Raw genomic sequence first — 25,126 nt, forward strand, 5'->3', positions numbered from 1 at the left:
AATTATTTCAAAATATTATTAAATTTAACTACTCATTATTAAAACATAACTTAGATTAGAAAACTAATTTAACCTTGCATAAATTTTAAAATGGTTTAGAACTTCTCTAATATTATACTCAATATCATAGTATAATGAAATATATCTCATTTTTATGAGAGATAAATATTATTGATAAATATTTTATCCTCTAACTTAAGAAGACGGTTATTTTAATTATTTATATGTGTTTATTAACTTAATAACAATATGTTATAAATATTGGTACTTAACTATAATGGCAATTTTAGAATAGTCAAAAATAATTTAGCGACAATTCTACTATTTTAAAGAAAGGATAATTACATTTAGCTCGGAACTATCGCAGTTTTGTACATACCTAAATAATTTTCACATCCATATATACCCCTTAAAAAAATTTTAAAAAAATATCCACATTAACCTTCTTAGTTCAGCAGTCTAAGTGATAAAAATTAAAAAAAAAAAATAGTTCAGGACTATGTGTTAAAAAAGTTAAGTTTATAGGAAACAGTGATATTTTATGAGAGCTAAGTATAATTAACTCATTTTTTAGTCACAATTGCAATATTTTGAAAGCTTTTAGTGGTAGTTATATGAAAAAATACTTAAGTATTTAATTTAGGCTCTTGACTAAGTTGTTTTACCACCCCATCTTAAAAATTGATGTACTCAGCAATTTTTTTTATCAAAAAGAAAATAAAAATTTATAAACTAATTTTTACGGTTACAAAAATTTTATTGGATCAGAAGCCAACAGCGTTAGAAGATCAAATAAGAAAACCCCATCACAGGCACAGCCATAGCCAATAATTCTACCATGATTAGCAATCAATTAGCAGAACGATTAGTTTCTCTTAAAATATAATTAATTTTACAATTCTGAAAATTGCAAGCAAGAGATTTATGTCTCAAACCAAACAGGTTTAGTTGCACCATTCAAAATGTTGATCAAAAAGAGAGATTCAGACTCAATGGTGATTCTCTATAGTCTTTGTTTCTTAGAAAGAATAGTGCCTCCCTAATCGCGGCTGCCTTAGCCATCAAGATGGATAAATACCCACAATAAACACCTGCAATTTTTTTTCATCAATTTTTTATTAGTGTTGGTAGTGTCTATCAAAATTTTGTAATTAATCTCTTATTTTTTTTCCCTATAATTTTTATATAATACCATAATATTGCTTTAACTTTTTACCATTAACCCTAGTCTATAGTTTATGTAATGATTAAATTACTAAAATATTCTTATAAATATTTAATCTTCACTAATATGTTTTAAGCCATATCTTACTTGAGCCCACCCCCACTAAAAGAATAATTTAGCTAGATATTTTAAAAATTACCTTTAAGATTCTATACAAAATATTTTTTGGCTGATACGTTCCATTTGTAAATGGTTGCGTTTAACTAACTCAAGATGTTATATAAAAACTATAAAATAATAATTAAATTATAAAATCTTCAAAAATAAAATATTAATTGAAAAATAATAAAAGTACACGATATGATTTAAAATTTTCTCCAAAAAGAAGTTTATTACCCCATCTCATCAAAATTAACTTATTCAGGAAAAAAATCAATATAATTTTACCTTCAAAAGACAAGATCCAGAATTTTTCTAAAGATTTTAATAATAATAATAATAAGATTGGGGTTTTAAAACTAAATACATTTATCTTTTATTAATATGCGTTTTTTGTTCGCAAATGGCCGTTAAACAGAGATAGAAGAAGCCTCAAGAGAAAGAGGATGAGGAGGAAATAGTAAGAAGAAAAAAACATGATAATGTTTAATTTAACAAGAAATCTTTTGTTAAACATAAAGTAATGTAGAAATAAAAAACTGCGGGACGACGAGGATGAGCTAACGAGGGCAGGGATGTTAAAAATGCTCGCCGGAGCCGAGCTTTAGAGCTCGACTTGAGTTTAGCTCGAGCTCTAAATGAGCCGAGCCAAGCTATAGTCAGCTCATTCAAGCTCGGCTCGATATATAATATGTGAGATGATATTATATATATATATATATATATATACTAAAAATAAATATATAAATATTAGATAGCATAGTTGGTTAAAATAAAATTTATTATCCGACTATTAGATGTTAATCACATATCAGAACCGACTTACGTAAGCCCATTAAGCCCACAAGCCGTCGAGCCGAGCTCGAGCCTCATTGAGCTGAAGACGAGCCGAGCCAAGCCAAACTTTTTCAGCTCGAGCTCAAGCTAAGCTGAGATTTTTTTCCTCTCAAACCAAGCTGAGTTGAACCCAACTCGATCAAGCCCGGCTCGTCAGCTGGAGCTCAAGCTGTGCTAAGATTCTTTTCCTCTCAAGCCAAGCTGAGTTGAACCCAACTCGCTCAAGCCCTGCTCGTTTATTGCCCCACTTGTTGTGTACCGGGGCATACACTCATATCTACATGCAGGTTTAATATATATATAGATATATATATATATATATAATTCTCCAATGATAATGAAGTAGACAACCCTTCTAGTACAATCCAGAACTTCCATTTAATGCATAATTTTATCAGATCGGTGCCATAGTTGTTGGCATCCCGTCGCTGTCATCTTAGCGAGTAGTCGATAATCAATAGCAAATTATCCGCGACACAACTATATTTATATATATAAAGCCATTATTCTTTGTTTAGAAATTAGATTAGCTGACCCCAAGATATATTAAATTAGGCTAAAGTAATTTAGTATTTAGTTTTAAACTAGACTAAGAATGTATTTATTAATTATAATGTGATGTGAAAAAAGCGAAAAAAATATTAGTTTTTGGAGAGAAATAAATTATATATAAATTTGATGAACAAATTAGCGAGCAATCGAAGTTAAATAAAGCCATAATATCCACCTGACAAAAGATATATAAAAGTTAAAATTTTTGATTTCTTCAACTATCGCTTGGCATTATTTTCTTCCTAAAGAAAAAATTGGTTAGGTACACCCTTAAACTATTTAATGTATCCTAATCTCCCTCCATTAATATTTTATTAGAAATTTTGATTGAAATAATTTTAAAATTTTGACCAACTTAACTGATAGACAAATAAAATTGTTTTCATCTTCCTTAACAAGAATATATCATTCTGTCTTCTCTTTTAATGAGGCAATGACCACTATGACCATTTCTCTAAATATTGAACTCAAAATCAATCTTCTTTGATATCTTTAAAAAAAGGTTTTAGTAGGATGGAAGAAGAGAAAGTAAAATTATTTTAGCCCTAAGACAATTTTAATATTTTTTCTAATAAAATTTATAATAGAGAAGTCTTAGTGATACAATTTGATAATTTTAACACTTTTTTTCCTTATAATGTGAAAGTAATATTAAGTGATAACTGAGATGATCAAAATGTAATTAACTTTAATTTCTACTCGTGGCTTTAATAAATGAGAATCACCTTATCTATTACTTTTCTTCTCTTATAAAATTTAAGAGTTTGAGGTTATATATTAGACAATATAGTTAGACACGTTGAGCAAATTCTTTCCTAGAAACGAACCATGATATGCCAATGCACGGTGCACTCAAGGCAATTTATTCTTCTAACGATTTAGACCTTCAATTTTTTAATTACAGTAGCGAAAAACTAAGCACTTATGCTAGTAGTTGGACTTATTTATTTCAACTAATCATTCTAAATTGGTGCTTTATTTAAATTTGTTAAAATAAAGTTTCTTACTTCTAAATAAACAAACACATATGTTAATACTATGTCCCCCATCGTAGCACTATTCGGGTGATTAAAAATACTCCTCTCTTATCTTCAGCATGAGATGGTTGTCCTACTTGGGCTTGGTAGGACTCGAGGAAGGCACAAGCAGGGATGTCTCTAAGTTCGAAGTTGACTTCCTTACATCTTTCTCCTCCTTTTATTCTACCTTTATCCTCCCTTCTACACACCACGAACCATAGATTTGCTTCCTCTCAATCCCTCCTTGATCACTGCAACATCTGAAGGTTAGGCCACACTGATCTGACTCCATCCATAACCATGAACAATTCATGCTTCTCGAGCAACCCGCAAGGCTTTGATGATGATATGTATCAAGGGATGGATAACATGCTCGCCGCCGGGGCATCGTCCGACGTTCTCCTCTACGACGTTGCCGTTCTCAACGAGAAGATCCAACAGCTAGAATCCTACGTTAGCGTCATCCTCTCATCAGATCAACTCAGACACGATCAAGTATTGACGCCGATCTCCTCGACGGCGGCATCTCTAGCTCAAGAGATCGTCGTCGCGGCCTCCTCCACTATGCACACAATCCAACAAATCGGTCTAGATGCCGCGGCCCCGACGAGCACCGTCGAGCTACACCTTCAAAACAACAACACTCTTGTCGATGGTCTTTTCCATTGCAGTGGCTACAACAAGAACACTAGTACTTCTCACACTGTCGAGAAGAGATCAAGGGAAGCCAAAGTTGTAGTATCAAATGGATGGGAGATAATTGAGCTAGATGCAGAACAGATACTCGCTAAGTACAGCCACTACTGCCAAGTCTGCGGCAAAGGGTTCAAGCGCGACGCGAATCTAAGGATGCACATGAGAGCCCATGGAGATGAGTACAAGACTACTGCAGCACTAAGCAACCCCGTCGGCGCCGCCGAGAAGGGAAGCGGATCTGGTACGAAATACTCGTGCCCGCATGAAGGATGTAGATGGAACAAGAAGCACCCAAAATTCCAGCCTCTGAAATCTATGGTGTGTGTGAAGAATCACTACAAAAGAAGCCACTGCCCTAAGATGTATGTCTGCAAGAGGTGCAACCAGAAGCAGTTCTCGGTGCTGTCGGATCTCCGCATGCACGAGAAGCACTGCGGCGATCTCCGGTGGCGGTGCTCCTGCGGGACTAACTTCTCGAGGAAGGATAAGCTCATGGGACATGTCGAATTGTTCGTCGGGCACGCCCCGGTAATCGATTGCTTCGCAAAGTAGGGGAAATCTAATCTTACATCTTCGTGTTTATTTATGATTATATATAAGAGATATTGAAATTGTTCGAGCTAGATTTGTTTCTCGCTTAGATCTAATTTGTCTTTACATCATACTTGCATGTCGAAACCAATACATACATTTTGGTTTCTTGCTTGTGTTTAAATTCTATATTATACTTTCATTTCTTGGTGAATTATAAGGGACTGGATCATAATTTGAAGTGGACGTGGACTAATTTTGCATAGTCATACTTGCAGAATTGATTTGGTTTAAGGAAAAGTGACAAAGCAACGAAGTCAGAAGGTGAGTTAGATGATTTATTTTAATCAGGATTAACATAAGAAAACACTTCTTCATTGAAGACAACATAACAATAGATAGCCCGGATCACCAGCTGATGCTCCTACTAAATGACCACTTACTGATGGAGGTTTTCTATTAATTAATTTGTTGCATGGGCCTAAATATGACCATTGACAGCCAAGTATTTAATTTTAATGTGGGTCCCACTTTACGTGAGATTTGTTTTTAAAAACTTACATACATAAAAAAATTCATCACATTTAAGCAAATTATTTTGAAGTCATAAATTATTTTGTTAGCATATATTCAATCTGGTCTTTTAGATGAGAGAAAAATTATTTGAATTTTGCTTCACATCACATGATCCATTGAAAAAAATTCATATCATGAAGTTGATCGGCCACAATCAGATGGGGTCAGCTACGCAGTATATGCACGTAGTACATGCGATGTTCTCCCTCTCCCCTTTTCTCTCGTAACTATTACCAGAAATAGAGATATATGGACTTGTTGCTGTTTTCGTAAGGATCATCAAGCTAGAATTGGACTTGTTCCATTCCTACTCTCCCTTCTTCTCTCAGCAACCGCCCTCCTCTCTCCTCTCTCCTCCTTTCTTTTCCCATCTCTCGCTCTATTTCTTCCTTAACTGCCGAAGTGCTTGACAAAATCTATGGGTCACCGAAGCAAGATGATCCTATCATTTAAACCGCAGGTAATTTGATTTCCATCAAGCAAATTGTAGTTTAATTTCAATTTTGTTACTTCAGTTTCATCGGAAAAATTTGTCGGCCGACGATTTCATGTTGACCTCTCACCAGTACAAAAAGCTCCATCTTATCACCCTCTTTCCATGGGTACCATTTTTGGATACCGACGGTATATGCATGGGAGGCTACGCCGTGTCGCATCCAAATGTTTGCTTTTCAGTTTGTGTTCGACCATCATTGACAACCTCTGTCGCATCCTTCTACCGAGACGTTTTTGCCTCTTTTCAAGGAATGTTTTGATACCTCTAGTTGATGCCCTCGTGACTTAGATGTTGGTGATCAAAGTTTTATGCCTGTTAGCCATGGAGGAGCTGCCTGCCATTTAGTAGCCGAGTTGTGGAAGAGTCCTCTCTTTCGCTGTTTCTTCTCTAGGAAGAAGAAGACGAGTAGGGTGGGTGTTGGGCCAACCCCTCCTATCTAGGTTAGCTCCAAGCCCACTCCCTCATCCAATAGTAGGCTGGACCCTTGAGCCCAGTTCAATCCTTTGGGTCATGGTTTTCCCACATTTACGTTTAGACATTCATTTTAGATTATTTTTTTCTAATTATTTAATACTAATTTTATTAGATATTAAATTTAGGATATTTAGGTATATAACGGTTGGAAATAATCATGTTATTTTCAAAGATTAGCATAAATGACATTTACAACTCATTAACAAGATTAAAATATTATTATTATAATTGATCATTGCTAGATCAACATTAGTTAATATCATTGTTACATGGACTTAAGTTGAACATATCCGAACCTAGAGCAACATGATTTATTTAATTAACTAAATAGTGCTAAATGAGTTGTCTTATTTATGTATCGATTGCTTTCATAAGTGGTTAAATCCATTATTAGGCGAAAATAAGTTTAGATCCTATGTTAGTCTATGAGTAGTATAAGTGCTTGATGATAATTATTTACGTTTTTATTGCATGCATATAAATTATTTACTTAATTAATTTTGATTTATTAATTATTACTTTATTCATGATAGACTTCATGTGTATAACTGTAGCATATAAGAGATACTACATTATTTTCACGTATCATTAAGTAGTTGTCATGTCTAGGCAGTGTGTTTTACTTACTTAGTGGGTTAAGAGTATAGTGTATCATATAACACTTATATTATTAGCATCCTATGGTTGAGGTCGATTAGCTTGTGTAGCATATTTTAGATGATCACACTGTCTTGTAAGAAGACTAGACACTTAGTAATATGATATCTTGTTCTATGTAATAATTATGTTATAAGTGATGATTATGTTTGACCGGTAAGAATGAAGATAGGGTATAGATTTACAGCTTGGGTCCTTAATTTGATGGTCAAAGATAATTAGTCTTATGTGGTGTCTCCATACATGTACGATTGTCCATCCTTTCTCGATATTGTGTTGTTACGTGATGTGTAAGCATATAATGATATATGATATATGATCTTGTGATTATGTGTAAGCATATCATGCATGTGGAATGAATTTATGACTTGGCATATGGTATTAGTCCTGATTATTACGTAAGAATTTACCTAAATTTTATTAATAATGATTTATTTTAAGGTATGAGCATGCATTATAATGGCCATTATGTATTTGTATTACTTTTAGACTATTTAGTTTATACTTGTTGTGTTGTATTGCTCACCATACTTTTATGGAATATTCATAGATGTAGGAGAGGAAGCCATTGACATCGACTAGTAGAGATGCTTTGTTTTGTTTCTTCTAAATACTTTGTTTTGGATTAGTTGGATTGTAGCTCTTGCATATGTTTTTGTTTCTTTAGTTATTTTCTCATAGATATGTATTATTGGATTTGTTGTGGCTTATGATATTTATCTATTTATTTGTTTGAATTATCCTATTAAGAGATTATTTATTATTTTTAATCTTTTATTTTGTATACTTTGTGAAAGTATTAACTTGAGAACCATGTTGGTTTCACTCACATGTATATGATTGTGGTTATTTCAATTTTGATATATTTCATCTTTGAAAGCTTACACTTTTCGTAAGTGAGGTCATAACTGTACTTAGAATGAGCTTTATATATTTTTATCTTTTAAGTATCGAATATTATAAATATTATAGTTGTCAACAAGTAACATGAATGTTATCCATGCAAAAACTATAGTTTTTAAAATACAATAATAAAATTAAAAAAGTTATACATACAAAGAACTTTGGAGAGGTATGTAAAGGAATCATTTTATTTTTGTTTTAAAGTTCTAATTTCTAATTTTCGCAAACTCATAATTCTGATCTCACACTTTCTGTCTCATGGAAGTAATTAAAAGTTTTCTAGAAAGTTCCACCTTGTCAAAATCATTTCACTTACCTTGTTTCCAGGCAATTAATCTAGACTTGCAGGGAACTTGTTATGGACTATTGTCCTTTTAGAGCTTTAAGGTCAAACATCCATTATTAAGGAAGATAAGAGAAGTAGCTGTACACCATGTTGACAAATTATAAACAAAAGTCAAGCAACAAAACAACTGAAATAAAACACAGTTACCCAATAGTCAAAAAAACGGAGACTGGCGCTGATACTAAGGGAGTTTACGTGTTAGCCATGCAGACGTGGATGACGTAATTTGAGATAGCTAACTAAACCATGCAACAAATTCTATATATACCCCTGTTTAGACCCACAAATCCCATCACCTTCCCTTCCATCAACAATGGCTACTAGTAAACTTGTTAGCCTTTCCCTGATAGTAATGCTTAGCGTAGGTCTATCCTCCGCCGTCAGAGTCCTAACTAGTTTCGGTGACACTGGAGGCGGCGGAGCTGCAGGTGGTGGAAGTGGTGGAGGTGGTGGTGGTGGCGCAGGAGGTGGTGGTGATTCCGGGTGTAAAGATGGCAAGGCTGGAAGTGGAGGTGGTGGTGGAAGTAGTGGAGGTGGTGGTTCTGGTGGTGGTGAAGCAGGAAAAGGCGCGGGTTACGGATCCGGGCAAGGTTCCGGATATGGTAGCGGAGCCGGCGGTGGCTCTGGTGATGGACATGGCGGTGGAAGCGGAGCAGGTTACGGGTCTGGAGGTGGATCTTCTCCTGGTGGTGGTGGTGGTAGCGGTGGAGGCTATGGTGGTGGTGGTGGTGGTGGTGGGTCGGGATCTGGCTATGGTTATGGATCTGGTTCTGGCGGTGGAGGTGGCTATACACACCCTTGATCACAAAAGGAGACCAAGTTAGCACCTTTGGTCTCTTCGATCTTATGGCTCTGCTACTGTAATCCAAATGATGGAAGTAAGCAATATATATATATATGTTGCAAGACTCTGGAGAGTTGCTTGTATTTATAACTCAAAGTATGATACTAATGAATAAATAAGCATAGTAGCTTCCTTCTATAAAAGGTTCCAATTGTGCTGGTGATCATATTCAATATGGTAAAAGTTTCAAACAGTGGCATCCATAAAATGCCTCAAATTATTTAGGGTACTCCGGCATTTGTTAACCTAGGTAAATAGGTTATTTCTATTTTTACCGGTATTTATAAAATGTTAAAAATTATAAAAAATATATAAGATATTTTGCGACATTTATAAATGTTGGTATAACTTAGAAACTGCGACATTTTATGCATAATTAGTGGCATTTAAGAAAATGTCACTTAGACCGTACCTATGCCAGCAGCTAATAATAAATGGCTGTGAGAGTTATCATTAGTGACATTTGTTCGACTGTCGAAATAGTAAATGTCACTATAAGTTAAATTTTTTGTACTGTATCATTGTTCTATCAGGACTTAGTTTGACGAAAATATATAATTGTTCTCTTGCTAGAAGATCGAACTGAGGTTTTTTTTTTCTTTTATTCTTTAATAAGAAAAAAATCCACAGAAATGACACGAGTGTATTGATGGTCTGAAGGTGGATCAGTTCATTCTCCATATGTATATTCTAGAGAAGATACGCCACTTTCTACCTCTTAGCTGATAACAAAAAATGCCTTTTAGACAATTCCAATTCATAACCACTAATTACGATGTAAATTTTCAGCATAGTATATATATACTTCTATCGAGGGATCAAGAATTCAGAGTCGATTCATCCATGTCTCTAAACTTAATTATGAGGTTATTGATGCTTTTCTTTTCCCAAGTCTGGCCAATATTGAACGCCTAAAACAAGTAGGCCCAAGCTTATCATTTGCTTTTTTATTATGATCCGACCACATGAGTTAAAGTCGAATCAAATCAAATTAGTTAGTTAGTTTTATATTATTATTTTAAATTTTAAATAAATCAGATAATTTACATGTATATCCGATCCGCTATGGAATTTTACTCTTATAAATATGAGCGGATATATTTTTATAATTATCATTGAATAAATCTGCATTTAGCTAAGTTAATATTTTTGTCATTATTATTTGTTGTAATCGTTAGATCACATTTATCTTTCTAGAAGTAGATCATAGCTGTAGAAGTATTTCGATCTTCTAAACCCTAGCTATCTTTCTCTACCAGCAGCCACCCTACCTTATGGCTGTTCTCCACTCTCCGACGACCGTCGCAATGTCGACTATTTACTATTTTACCTATTTCAACCTTCCTTCACCAGTTCATTTATAACTTTTCATTCAGATGTTCAATTCTTGTGATACTAGATCCATTAGAATCTTAACTTCTGAGGCTATCTCCATATAAAATTTTACAATTTTCTTACGTCCAAATCGATCCAGATCTAAACGATAACATTTCTATCATTTGCTTTTAGCTTTTTTTTAAAATTTATATTTCTTTTCAAAATCCAAGATTATATATATATATATATATATATCATATATGATTTATTTTATTTTTGAACGAAGGCTAAGTTTGTGGAGCCTCTATTTATAGAGTGGAATAATACCACCATGTGGCACGAATTTGAAGGCAGGCAGAGTAATTCTCCGCAGTTGGGTACTATGATGCCTCTTTTATGAACAAACTAATTACCTTGCCAAGCAACACGCCCCCACAATCACATTGCTTGTGTGACAAACAAACGAACTTAATTTGAGATATATGTGTATATATATACAGAGATTAATTTTTAATTTATAAATTTTATAAAATATTACTTTTAAACACTAAAATGAATTCACATGCAGCATTTTTTTTAAGAAAGGTCCGTAGACAAAGATTTATTAGTTAGTCTCGTTACAATTTGGTCCAAAGAAGAGCCCAGCCATATCGTTGATTTGCGGCGACGGATTCCATGGTGGGCTAAAAGACATGTATACACGTTGTTGGATTGACTTGTATAGCCTATCCTAATAGAAGGATTTAAAGAGATTAGCCTCCTACACTCCCGGAGAAGTGACAAAGCAGGTCAATATATTCTGGAATCATCACTGTTAATCGCAAGAACTACCACTTGGCGGTTGTTGAAGATTCACTTATCTACATCCTCGCGGAATGTGGATATAAGGTGAATACCTTTCAGGATGGCCCAGAGCTCACTGTGAAATGCGCTAGTGCAGGTTCGAATGAGCTTGGTCTGGTTGAGTCTGACTTTGGCGCCACAGTCAAAGACAAACTGACCAGTTTCACCGCCGAGGCCTCTATCCCACACCGCGTCTGTCCAGCACCTTGGTATCTATTTTAAATGAGTCTTAACTATTTGATTTTTGGATTATATTAGTCGAGTGAATACTTAAGACTCATGATCTCAAGAATCTTCTTATCCATTGGATGTCCTTTTTTTTTAAAATTAATTGGTTCTTAATAGGGTCGTCAGATGTGATGTTACTCCTAATTCGTAGTACAGAGTGGTTGTGACTTGTGACAACTTGGGGGGGATCTCATATGTTAACACCATATGATTCAAGATTCAATGAATCGTTGTTATTGATCATCAGTTGAGGAAGCATTCTTAATTTAAACCCCACGAACTTAGATCTAATATCAACTAGGAAAGGAGGCATTTAATGATAAAAATGACTTTTTCCATAATTAAACAAGATAATTGCGTTAGGAGCCATTTTATTTTCATGTGTTTTATTTAAAATACGATTATAAATAAAAAATTAAAGTGACTAAAATCTCAGTCAACCAAGCTGGGATAAGTCAAAATAAGAGCTTACGAGACGGGAAGAAGCCCTCTTTGCCCAGTTAACTCTATTACTGAAGACATCAAATTTCTAACACACAATTATCAAAATTATAAAGTTAGTTATACCTGTCGCGAAACCAATCGTGCCCGACGACGACTTTTGTAATTGCTCAGCATTTTTATAATATATTTTATTTTTCTCAAAAAAAAAAAAGATAAAAGAGAGGTTTTTTTTGAGAAAAAAATTTCTTTAATATATATAAAACAAAAAAAAAAAAAAAAGATTGCCAAAATATCCTCCATCGTTTTCTCCTACTCCCTTCTCTTGTCGAATTATTGTCCAAAGTGATCGGCACTCGTGTCCGTCCAGCCTTCGTAATTCGACAAGTGTCCCCACCGTGAGTGATGGAAAGAAACAACGCTGGCTAAATTCCAAACATTTAAGGAGGGAATTTTATTTCATTCTCTCATTTTTCACAAAATTTCGGTTTGACTCATTATCTAAACATGCAAACAATTAACAATGTCATGCGGAGAATATTATAAAAAATATATAGAAATTTGCATATAACAACCTATATTTTGACAAAATTATGATTTATATTTAAATCGAGTTTTATAATTTAGTGAATATATGTAGTAGAAAATACCATGCTTGGGCAGATGAGAATATTTTTATCAATTTTTTTTAAATGACTGAAATACTCTTTGATATAGATTGAGTAAGTATAATTTAGCTGAGGGTATTTTTATAATCTTTGTATTATAGTTAGGTTAGCATAGGAGTTTAGTTAAGTTTAACTAATAGATCTAACAGTACAATATTTTCCGTATATATTTGCTAAATTATATAGCTCGATCCGTAAATAGTAAACTGTAAATTTCTCTAATAAATAAATAAAATTAAATGATGTTTTAATTAAAAAAAACAGCTTCCTTAGTTTCTCCTAAATGAAAACTATCTCATTTGCTCATTCATATAGAGAATACTACACGAAATATTCTATAAAAATAACTCCAGGAGTAGTTTAAAATTAATATTTTCTTTTACATGTATATGCATTCAACTATTTTATTTGTATGTATCTCACCTTTCAAACCTACCTAACCGTTAATATTCGATTAATTAAACTATAAAAACTCTTATGCTTTAGTTAAGAGTATTTGTATCATTTTCGTTTATTAAATTATTAAAATTTCAACTTATAGATCTCCATGCAAAAACTATAGATTTTGAATGGTACATGCACAGATATAAAATCTAGAATAATATATATGTAATTTGGAAAATTTTGGAGGCTATACTTTAAAAGTATGATAATTAAGAGTTTTTATTACCAAATGAGATCTAATTTACTATAGCCCTTAATAAAAATGCTAAACTAATCAGAGTTTTATCTCTAAGTAAAAACGTTAATTAGTTCAGCATTTTTATCTTTTCATAAAACGCTGATTAGTTTAGCATTATATATATAAATTATTTTAATTTAATCTTTCAGCAAAAAAAAAATTATCTTAGGATAAAAATGCTAAATTGATTAGTATTTTTAAAAATACTAATTAGTTTAACGTTTTTATTAAGGCTATAATAAATTAGACTCCATTTTATAATAAATTTGAGAGATAGTCTATTCCGATAAAAAAAAAAAAAAGAGGGCTAGTTTGGTAAAAAAAAAACTCTGATAATTAAGGGTACCGTGCGTTCATTCATTATTTCATATCGTTCAGTAATACCGGATAGAAATTTTTTAAATAATAAGGGTTGAAATAGTAATTGTGCTCTATTTAGAAAAGAAATGCCGTGCCACGGTGCCAGTAAGTGGGAAGTCCCAGAACTGCCGTTTCCCAAGGGAAGGAGATCGCAACCATTTGGCTGTCGGCCGACCCTCACACTGACGCTTCCTATATGCCAGATGCCAACCTTCCACCTCTCTCTCTCCCTTCTTTTTTAATTCTTCTTCTTCTTCTTCTTTTTCTTTTCTCTCTATCCCATCGCTTTTAATTTAATTCACTAGCTTCTCACCAACTCCGCCATTTCCCACCACCTCCTTGAGAGCGAGAGCGAGATCGAAGAGAAGACGACGATGGGGTCGTCTTCTGGTCACGGGAGTAGCGGATACGACTACTCTTTTAAGATACTGCTGATCGGAGACTCCGGAGTGGGGAAGAGTAGTCTCCTCGTCAGCTTCATCTCGAATCATCTCGATGATCTTGCTCCCACTATTGGTGAGATCTCCCTTTCCTCTGACTCTTTTCTCGGTTAATTTTGTTAATTTCTAGCCGTTTTTGGGGTGTTAGAAGATAGAAGAGTTCTCGGTAGATCTGGGCTTTATCCAGCATTCTAGTTTTCCGTTTAAGAATCTTTCTTGTTCTGTTTCATTATTCTTGAGGCACAGATAAGCCACAGATGTAGTTATAGTTCAACTAACCTCAAATTTTAGCATTTTGAGCACGCTAGTGTTAGAAGAAGAAATTCATTACGGAGGCATGCATATAGGCGTGATCATGTAAATTAGTGAACCAACCAAGTCTAGGTAGTCTTATTTTATTTTATTTTATTTTATTTTTATTTTTTGTTCCCCTATCTGTGGCCTGGGGGTGTCACATGCGTGAGGGTAAGGCTTGTCTTTTGGATCCGGGAGTCATTGGTCCAATTATTCAAAGTAGTCTCTTTAGAAATGAGATTTTGAGGGGTGAGACTGGTTACATCCTCATGCACTGGGACTCTGATCCATTGCATTTGAGTAAATTTCCTTAGACGAAGAGATCCTTTTATTAAAGTCAAGGACGTAGTCTCATCCTGTATACTCTCTTCATTCCTCTTCTATCTAGACCATAGCACAGATTTAGGTATGTCTTTCAAGTTTTACCCTAGGATCAGAAAACGAAATATCAGGTTTGGGATCTCATTTATTTCTTACTATTCTATTTCTTCTAAAGGAACAAACTTGCTACATATCTTTTCTTTTTTTCTTTTTTGTCAAATCTTAAGTATAATATTGACATTACTGCACATATGTACCATTTAGGACTACTGGACGGATGGTGTGAGATGTGTTTGACTTCTATTAAGGACCAAATTTATACAATCTGCTGATTTTGTAAAATTAGAAATGAGGATATATTTAATCAATAAGTTGACTTGTTCAGTTTACATAAAAGAACTGGTTATTTCTTTGGAGAGGAAACTAGAGGAGGATCACCACTTTTACTATTATTTTAAATAAGAATATATATGTCGTTATGTACTACTAGTAGGACCATACCTTTAACTGTAGTTTAGCTTTGTGAATAAACTTGTATTAAATATTAATGTTTGCCATAGGTTTACGTCTATCTCCATTCTTCAGTAACAAGACAAGTCATTATATCTTGATATATTCACTTGGTGGAATCTGATATATATATATGATAATACATTACATTTGTGCTCACGTCTCTCTTCTTTAGTGCTTCATATTTAGTATCTGGTCAGGTTAGGGAATTCCTCTTGGAAATATTTGGAGGATAGAAAGAGGAAATTGTAAGAATAAGTAGCCTGTAATGTGAGGAAGGGGAATCCTAAGGAGTAATAGATTTGACTGGAAGTCACACTAGTTCAGTTTTGTTTTCAAGTTGAAATCAAGTAATCAACCATATGTGAGGAGTTATCCTCTTTTTCCTTCATCTAAACCTTTCAACTTTCAAGATATAAAAGTTTTGATGTGTTCCTTTATCTTATGATTTATCACCTACTTCACCTCTAATAAAGCAGATCTCTGTGCAACACTATTTTGTGATTCATGTTTACATCATCCCTCCTTGGACCCATGTAGGTGGAAGCCTCATGCATCAGGAACACCCTTTTTATAGTGCCGAAAGTTCCTTAATTAAAAAGCTATAGGTGCTTTCAAGAAGATTAATTTTTTAATATTGAAAATTTGAAACAATTATGAGGATTTTCTCAATCCCTCCACATAGCCTTTTCACTTCAGGTATGTACTCAATAGCTAGAACCAGATTGTGGTCGAGATAATTTAAGCAATTTTTGGATTTTTTTTTTGTGTTGCTCTTCACCAACAAAATGTATTAGACAAAGTGATACTTTCACACAAGTTCCGAATATATGCCATTATGCTTCTGATTGTTATTGATGGGAAGTATATGAGACCTCAAGAGGAATTTGGTAGAGTACATTGTAATTTTAACTAAACTATGTTATATCAGTCTTAGATAATCTTGTTGATTTAGGAAAGTCAAAATAGCAATTATTAGATTCTTGATAGAGGATAATGTGGAAAGAAAGATGTGCTGGGTTACTCCAGCACATCACGCTTGCTATATGATCTCAAACTTTACAATAGGATTGCTCGTATTAGATTCCTTTGTTTATGCTTTTTCTGGTCTTCTTTATATGACTTTTCCTATTTTTTTGCTTGAAATTCATGATAGGAGTGGATTTCAAAATCAAGTTTCTCACAATTGCTGGGAAGAAGCTGAAGTTGACAATATGGGATACTGGTAAGTTGGAAGATATAGATAACTTTGAGTAAGACTTTCATGGATTGAAATAGCTTCGATTCACATGTTTTAGATCATGGGGCCTTAAGCATTGGTACCTGCATGGCCACAACCATTGCACAGGGGATCTAAACAGTATGGACCATGCAAAGGGGGTTTAAGACCTAAGCCCCTAATTGATCACTGCCAGGTGCTGACCTGAACGTGCTAGCAACTTGTTAGCACAATTTATCCAGTTTAAAACCTTGCTACATAGGATTTCAAAAACTCTCTGTTCGGTTACTTTACATTACTAAGTAAGAAAATTATATGAAATGAACACAAAAAGCATATTTTTGCAAAACAATTTCATATCAGTTAACCTGAACATAAAGACATTTCATTGCTTGGATGATTCAGGTTTGCAATTTTTTTTCTTCGTTTAATAATCATGTCTACTTATTATGCAACCAAAACTTGTTAACTTTCTAAAGTATTTTACATACAAATGATTCATCCATTACATTCATTTCCCTCTCATTTTTTTACCCCATTGTACTGATTGTGCGTTAAATTTACTTTTAAATTTCCAAAAATTATTATCATTATTAGCAACAGAAATCTCTAGATATTCTGGATGCATGCTGATATCTTGTTCTTTTTAAGTTGGACAAACAAATATTTTTTTATTCATACCTCTAAATAAACATTGCAAATGTCTACATATTTTTGCAGCTGGCCAGGAGAGGTTTAGGACACTAACTGGTTCTTATTATAGAGGTGCTCAGGGGATTATTCTAGGTAAGGCTGCTAGTTACAAGCTGCATAAAAATTGCATCAAATATTAATTTTAGTTTATTTTAATTATTACTATGCATGCTATTTGTTACGATCTGCGTTCAAGTCTAACTTCAGAGTCTATCGAGTCGAGTCCTTTGCTTATTATGTTTGTTCAGTTATTTACCTATTTAATTAGTTTGAGTCCATGTACAACTTGGTCCAAACCAATTTATGGTTTGCCAACCCTAGTCGAGTTATGCTGGAATGAAACCTTAGTCTTCTTCCTCTTTTTTCATCTTTGATTTCTCTCCCCTCATTTCTCTTTGTCCTAGTCGTCCCTATCTCCTGCACGACTTTTGTTTTGATCGCCGCCACTGCTGCTGGCTAACAATAGCTGATGTGATCCTTTCGCATCAGCAAGCCACCACCACCGTTCCTTGTTGAGCCACTAACACCACCCTGCTCACCGACTGTACCACCTCCGGTATCTCCCCATAGCCAGCCTCCTTCTCTGGCTGCACCACAATCTTAACGCCAAGTTGCAACCACCATTGCCGTTGCCAACCTTCTTGGTTCATCGGTTGAAACCACCACCTAGCCGCTTTCCACTTGAACTAAACCACCCAAAAAACCTAGCTAAAGTTGCCTATGCTCCAGGTCGGCCACCCCTGCTCTGGACACGCCCCCTCACACCAAGAGGCACCACAAACCCTAGTTGGCCCAATCCATCCCACGCACAATATTCTAAGGCTTTCTCGTGTTTGGTCCTCTTCCTCAGCCCAAACCTAGCCCATCTCTCACAAAGAGCCTAGTGCATGTTCTCACCAAATTTTTAGCCCAGGAGCTACTCTTAAGGGTCCAAACTAGCCCAAAGCCCTAGCTGATTCAGCAGCCGATTCATTGATCCTATGGCTTTCTGTCTTTTGGCCCTTGTTCACGCTCAAATCTTGAGCCCACTCCATAGCCAACTATTACGCCTAGATCCATCTCCTAGTCCAGTGGCAAGCCTAGATTTGCACCCAAGAGCCCGTGGCACCCAAAAGCCCTGATCAGCTAGATTGTACTCCAACCGGCCAGCCAGAGCTTCTTTCATGCCTGAGCCCTAGACCTCATTTCTCTTGAGCCATGCCTTGCTTAAATACTTTTTAAGGGTTGGCCAACATTCCCTCAATCACTTAGGACTCATGGATTCACTAGCTACAGAGCAAGACACACCCCTAGCCGCATCAGTCTTGTAGAGGATTTCAGATCCGAGCTAGGACTCTTTGGGTTTACCTAGGCCTGGTCATTCCAACAAGCCCCAAGTGCCGGGTCTGCAACATACTTGTACAGCACTTTGTGGTGTACCTTTTCTTATACATAACAAGGCTATTTTCATAATGCCCTCTTCTTCTTCTCATATATATTTAATCTGTCCCACCTAATTTTAATTCCTTTATTATTTTTAACAATTTGATGTCATCAGAGCACAAAGATTTGATTCTTTTACTTTTGTCAACCAGCTTATGATGTCACACGACGAGAAACATTTACAAATTTAGCTGATGAATGGGCCAAAGAAGTAGACTTGTACTCCACAAATCAGGACTGTATCAAAATGCTAGTCGGAAATAAAGTTGACAAGGTACTTTACAATTCTGTTTTCTGTTATTCTATTATGTTCTATCAGTTACTTGGTTTTGCAATTTGAGAATTTTTTTTCCTAGATTTTCTAATTGCGTTAAAATTCAGTGAAATGTATTTATTGTTACTAAGTAGTATCTATAAGAGGCTTCGTGCAGATTTATAAGTAAGGGATTCAACTTCATTAGACCTACACAATCACATTAACGCACACATTTATTTTCATTAAACTTTCCACATGATTTCCAGTATGCTATGGTAGTTTTCATGATCAAATTAGACAAACGAAGATTATAATGAAATACCTGCGAATGAACTTCTTTTCTACTTCCCTTGGAAGTAAAATGTCTAAAATGTATTAGTATTAATTAATCTACTATCTATGCCTTTTAACTTGAATTTCTGGGATAGTTTCTTTGGTTTCTTTTTATCAAGCCATAAATTTTGCATCCAGTAAAATTTTAGACAGCATATCAGTGCTTCATGAAAAAGAAGGAACTTTGAAGACACAAAATATAAGGTGTAGTGTTTTGAAGGGCATCATCTGGATCAGTGCATATTGGGCTATTCTGGATGGATCTGCAACAAGGTTGATCAGTTAGGGAGCATAGCTTAACTGAAATTATACCACACTGAAAATAATTATGTGCTGAACATGGTTAAAGCAATGGTTTAGACCAGAGATGTCATTACAGTATCTTCCAGTTTTATTCTTATTTGTGAAGCTATATGTGTTGTCTGATTCAAGCTTAAATGCTTGAATCTCTTATCTTTTTTAAATTACTTCGTCTTTCAGATTGAATTAGGTTTGGGAATAAATCTATCTTTATGCTGTTATAGTCATAGCCTGATCATTGAAAATTTGCTTATAGAAGAACGGGAAGATGGCCTAGACCAGATGCACCATATTCTGATTTGTCATCCCTGATAACCAAAGGAAGAAGATAAGACACTTAAGTTATCCACTGGATTTGAAGAATACTCAATTTAAAATAGAGAACGAAGTAATCTACATATCAGTTCTATTGCACTTTTTAGGTGACAAAATAACCATATCATATAGACTAGGTTTCAGGGGCTCCCTTTACCTTCAAATCTCTGACATATACATGCCATAGAGCTGAGTAGTACTGCTTGAGAATCAGATGTTTTCTTCTTTCAATTGTGTTTAAACTTTAAACTATTCTCATGTCTAATAAGAGTTGTTCCTTCACTGAATGAGCTTAAATTGCCAAAACGAGGAACACTATGCTTATGCTCCACTTGACCATCTTTGCATGAAAGAATTGCAAAACTTGCGGACAACTCTATTTGAGAATTGACAATTAATTTGTACATTTATAGTTATATAGGATAAGTAGTTCTTGTCATTTCTTCGGGCTCCTACATATACTAGGAACAGGTACTCATTTATATCATTAATAATTTATTCTTGAAATGTACCAGATGATATCTTTAGGTTTATGCAGCTTTAATGGTCTCATCATGTGGTGACAGGAAAGTGAAAGAATGGTGACAAGAGAAGAGGGAATTGCCTTTGCAAAAGAATCTGGATCTTTATTTCTTGAGTGCAGTGCGAAAACACGAGCAAATGTCGAGAAATGTTTTGAAGAACTTGTGCTAAAGGTACATCTTATAAGAGATAGAAGACGATTGATTTATATTATAGATAGTGAAAGTTTCTCTTATTTTCTGATGCTCTTACATACCTTGATCATCACAGATGTGATGGGTCTTAAGGAAATGCCTACTTCATATATTTATTTCGAATAACTTGCTCATCATGACCCACAATATTGGTTAACAACATAAATGAGGAGTCACTTGAGGAAAAATATGAAGAAGAAAGGAAAGGACAAGTGCAGCATCTAGTAGGAAAAATCCACCAAGAAATGCTGGTTGAAAGGAAAAAGCATTTACTTTGCAGGATAGGACTGAAACAGAATATCTTCAATTCCATTACTCTGATAATGTCTTCCTTTTCATTCTTTGCATAAAATGTGGTTGTGGCATTTTATACAATTGGTCAAGAGCATGCATGCACGTGCATTTTATTTAGTATAGGATCAAGAGTTGTTTAAGTTTACTGTAGTAAATTTTTAGAATTTGTAGCTCATGCTTGTTATAGTCCTGCCTCCAATATTCTCTAGAGTATGATCCTTAGTTCTTGAATATATGTGTGTATAAACTCTATGTGCTTGAGTATAAACTCTACTTTCGATTCTTGGAAAAACTTCATAATACTTTTTGAGCCATTTGTTTTGCCTCGAGATTGTAGAAATTATAAAACCAAGTTCAAGATGGAGAATAAGGAACTACTATCAACCTTTTCCACCTCAGGATAGGGTATTTTAATCTTGAGTCTACTCAATGGCAACAAAAGTTTTTAAAACTTTTGCTAAAGTTTGTAGTCTAAATCTAATTCTATATTGACTAGGAGGAGGCAGTGGACGAAATAACTGCGGGAGTCTAACCCTAACTCACATATGGCATATTGGAAGCAGTTTACCTATTTCTTCCTCGTATGTAGCCGCATAGAGAGTTCCTTAACCACCATTATGGATTCTGCATAGAATCTGAGCTGGCTAGAAGGCCATTGCTCAATGCCATTAGCATCTCTGGCTTTTGGCTACATGTTATTATCTTTTCTATTGATGTGGAGAGGCCCACATTTTTCATCGTTTTGCTTACTGAATACTTCTTTTCTTTTGCTTTCCTTACACTGATTATCATTTTCCTTACCTGATACTTAATTGCAATGGTTCTGTGTTCTGCATTCTTGCCCATGAATATCTATGCATATTTTACATGTTCTGAATATCACTGTCCGCCTTGTTGTAGATATGTTACTGTTACTCATATCTTTTTCTCCATCCTATCATGACATTGGAGCTATCGTCAGGCTCTGCTAAACATTCTCAATCAGCACGATAAATAATTTTCCTTTCTACAGATCCTTGGGGTTCCAAGTCTCTTGGAGGAAGGGTCTGCAGTAGGGAAGAGGAATATTTTGAAACAGAAACAGGACAGTCATGCAAGCCCCGGTGGGGGATGTTGCTCATAGTCATGATGTACAGCCGCCGCATAATGAATTTGACCAGTTCAGTATCTCCTGAACATGATGTATTGAAACACAATCAGATGATGGGTGTTCTTCTGTAATATGATGTAAATGAGTTGCATCTGTCTACTCATTCAAAATCATTGCTGTGTTCATCAATGTGTGGGCGAGGCTAAGCGGTGACCAAAGGGATTAGATTGTGTATACAGATTATTTTGTTCAGTGGGCTTTCGCTTGATGGTTGTATAGATCGTCACTGGCTGTTGATTGATCGTGTTGAGATTTGATTATTTTGAAGGGTTGTTCTTTGTGGAGATACTTTTCATCTTCGTTTGTCTGGTGAGATTCTTTTGGACATGGGAGGGCGGAAACTCTCTCCGGCCTTGGTTTATCGAAGGCGACAAACTAATAAATTCTTTAACAACTTCGAGTTTGATAGTCGAGAAATAACTTGTCAGAAAGTGATCCTCAATCATCCTCATGACCTGGACAATCCCTTCAATGAGGAGGAGGAAATTAAATGGCTTGTTTCCGAACTAGTGTCTGAGAAGGCACGGAAGCCAAAGGAGATCTCATTAGGGTTTTCAAAGGGATCTATGACCATGACTTTTTTCACTAATGTTATGGCTAATCGATTTACTCCTTTCCTAGATGATCTAATGCTATCTTCCAATAAGCTCATTCACTGGATGGCGTGTAGGTCTGACGATCTTGTCATTAAAGCTCGACTTATAGCAAATTCTTTGATTCAGTAGATCAATCAATAGCTGCTTTTCAACTTGCTCACACGAGATGCTTCCACCTCCGTGTCCTTTTGAGATGCATCGAGGTCTCAGGTAGGGTGATCATTTATCTCCGATATTGTTCATTATTGATTGTGGAGATCCAGAATGATCCTATGTTATCTCTCATATTGTTTATATTCATTGTGGAGATCTTTGCAACAATGATCAAGTTGGCCGTCTTTAATTCTATCTTTGAAGTACAAGATATTCGTCATCCAATTCGCTGATGAAAACCATTCTCTACTGCAAGATGAAGGTCAATTTGTCCAATCTTACAATATCTTTATACTCGTTGAATTTGTTTTAGGTCTCAAGATTAACTTCTCTAGATCCTGCGACCTAGGCGTCAATTCTTGGTTGTCTAGTTGGAAAGTTGTTGATGAAATATATAGGCTTCCTCTAAAACTTGGGGCCTTATCTAAGGAGGACTGATATCCAATCATTTCAAAATTTGACAAGCTATTTGTAGTTGATCTGCAAAGACACCTTTCTTTTTCAATAGGTATCAGTTAATATTTGTGAATCCACTTAGCTTCATACTTGTTATCAGTCTTTTGAATGCCTTTCTCTATCCCCTACGAAGTTGATTCATATTAGAAAAGTTTTTATGTGGCAAAGACTCAATAGACTAATAGCTTTCCATGCCCAATTAATTGGGATAGAGTCTACAGGATTGAGGCTTGATGTCCTTAATCTAAGGAACCAGAATGCCACCTTACTAGTAGCTAAATGGTGGGTGGGAGATTCTAGGTGACAGTAAGCCTTATTTGTGGAAGGAGACTCTTATTATCCCAGATTAGTTTCTTAAAGGAACAATGCTCCTTCTCTTGCTCTTTTATTTGGAAAAGAGCCTCAAAAACTAAGAACTGCTTCGACAAAGGGTGCTTCCTTCATTATTGGTAATGGAGAGTGGATCAACCCTTGAATAGATTGATTGGCAACCGATATCACCTTTCAAACTCATACTCTCGCAAGGGAACTAATCATACTATTGCCTAACGGCTAAGGCGGACAATAACCACTCATCTCTTTCTCGTTCCCTTTCCTAGGAGAGGCAACCCTTTAGCTCTTCAGCAGCTCGAGGCTATCCTAGCTTTGGTGGAGGATTGGAGAATCTTCTTGAAAGTTTATAGAGTTAAATCTCTCTACAACTTAAAGTAATAAATAAATCTAACTAACTCGACTCAACTCAATTTGACTCGACTGACTTGATACACATGTTCGGATTATATCATTAACTTGCATATTTTAACAGATTATACACAAGGCAAAACCTTCTTGAGAAAGGATACTAGTTCCGTTTCTTGTGTTCTCCTTGCACCTTAGCATATTTTCTTGGCCTTTTTTGGGAATGATTTCTAGGTTAATCGAAAGATAAATTTGTGTTTCTGCTACCTTTAGGAAAGGTCTCAATATGCTTCTACATAATATCTTAGCCTCTAGGGCATGACGCCACCGATCACACTATGCTGGCCTTGTGCCCGAGTACGGAGTGTAGAGAGGCATGGCTGGGCTATAGGTTGCCATGCTCCTCGAGCCGCCTCCTCGATCAACATATGTTGTTAAATTTAAAATTATTATAACTTGATCATGATTGTCATACATTATATATTAGTGTATTTGATAATATGATATTGTGATTATATTATATAAGACATTTTGTTGATGATACATTTTATATGCTCTTTTGTAATATGATGCTTTGTTCTAATTCACATCATTCAATACATAGTTTACTCTCTGTATAACATCGTTGATTCGGGGTGTAGAATTTTCGCTGAATTATTTGGTTTATGATTATCTTTATTTTTCTAACCCTCTGATTTATGAAATCTAATAACAAATCAAGAAATCATGAAGAATATTTTATACAAAAGGTGAGATAGACCGGGAGTTAGATGATGGTTTATATAAGAATTGTGTTGTAATGATATTATATATTTGTATCTCACTCACTATTTTAGTCTATAAATTGTATAGTGTGAGATTTTGTATACAATAGACTATATTTTATCTTCGTGGATTAGTCGTAAACTTGATAGTTTATTATGGAATATGTGAGTGTTACTAGATTTTTATAGTTGTTTAGTATTACATTGATATATATAGAGACTATTGTGACAATATATCTATTTGGATTATCGTATGATTTATCTCTTAAATAGATTATTGAGTACATAAATTTTTTTTTCTCCGTAACCGCCCCCACCATCATGTCACGTGTGTTGTGCACGTGGCCGACAAGCGAGTGTTACAATCCAGTAAAAAATTTAGAGGAAAATAAATAGCATGATCTTTTGTATCTATGCCTTTT

The 25,126-nt window shown here is 34.9% G+C and overlaps 3 protein-coding genes across 3 annotated transcripts; all 3 read left to right on the forward strand.

Annotated features, from left to right (window-relative positions):
- The first annotated feature begins 3,923 nt into the window (after positions 1-3,923).
- On the forward strand, positions 3,924-5,224 carry LOC140784730 (protein SENSITIVE TO PROTON RHIZOTOXICITY 2). The gene has a single exon (XM_073132260.1). The coding sequence runs from the start codon at positions 4,033-4,035 to the stop codon at positions 4,978-4,980; it is 948 nt and encodes a 315-aa protein (XP_072988361.1). The 5' UTR covers positions 3,924-4,032; the 3' UTR covers positions 4,981-5,224.
- A 3,500-nt stretch (positions 5,225-8,724) lies between these two features.
- LOC140783992 (uncharacterized) lies at positions 8,725-9,213 on the forward strand. The gene has a single exon (XM_073131170.1). The coding sequence runs from the start codon at positions 8,725-8,727 to the stop codon at positions 9,211-9,213; it is 489 nt and encodes a 162-aa protein (XP_072987271.1).
- A 4,685-nt stretch (positions 9,214-13,898) lies between these two features.
- Positions 13,899-22,324, forward strand: LOC140783757 (ras-related protein RABC2a-like). The gene is made up of 6 exons (XM_073130784.1): positions 13,899-14,310; positions 16,516-16,584; positions 17,299-17,364; positions 18,846-18,967; positions 20,464-20,592; positions 21,920-22,324. The coding sequence occupies exons 1-6, from the start codon at positions 14,169-14,171 to the stop codon at positions 22,028-22,030; spliced, it is 639 nt and encodes a 212-aa protein (XP_072986885.1). The 5' UTR covers positions 13,899-14,168; the 3' UTR covers positions 22,031-22,324.
- Positions 22,325-25,126: the final 2,802 nt, after the last annotated feature.

Source organism: Typha latifolia, chromosome 3, assembly GCF_019914945.1.
Source record: "Typha latifolia isolate L0001 chromosome 3, TyphaL0001v2, whole genome shotgun sequence".
Taxonomy (NCBI): Eukaryota; Viridiplantae; Streptophyta; class Magnoliopsida; order Poales; family Typhaceae; genus Typha; species Typha latifolia.

Bases quoted from the DNA above. Each gene is read 5' to 3' on its own strand.
- LOC140783992 (XM_073131170.1), top strand. From the start codon at position 8,725: ATGGCTACTAGTAAACTTGTTAGCCTTTCCCTGATAGTAATGCTTAGC.
- LOC140783757 (XM_073130784.1), top strand. From the start codon at position 14,169: ATGGGGTCGTCTTCTGGTCACGGGAGTAGCGGATACGACTACTCTTTT. The intron at 14,311-16,515 runs GTGAGATCTCCC...AATTCATGATAG, and splicing joins TGATCTTGCTCCCACTATTG to GAGTGGATTTCAAAATCAAG. The intron at 17,365-18,845 runs GTAAGGCTGCTA...TTTGTCAACCAG, and splicing joins TGCTCAGGGGATTATTCTAG to CTTATGATGTCACACGACGA.
- LOC140784730 (XM_073132260.1), top strand. From the start codon at position 4,033: ATGAACAATTCATGCTTCTCGAGCAACCCGCAAGGCTTTGATGATGAT.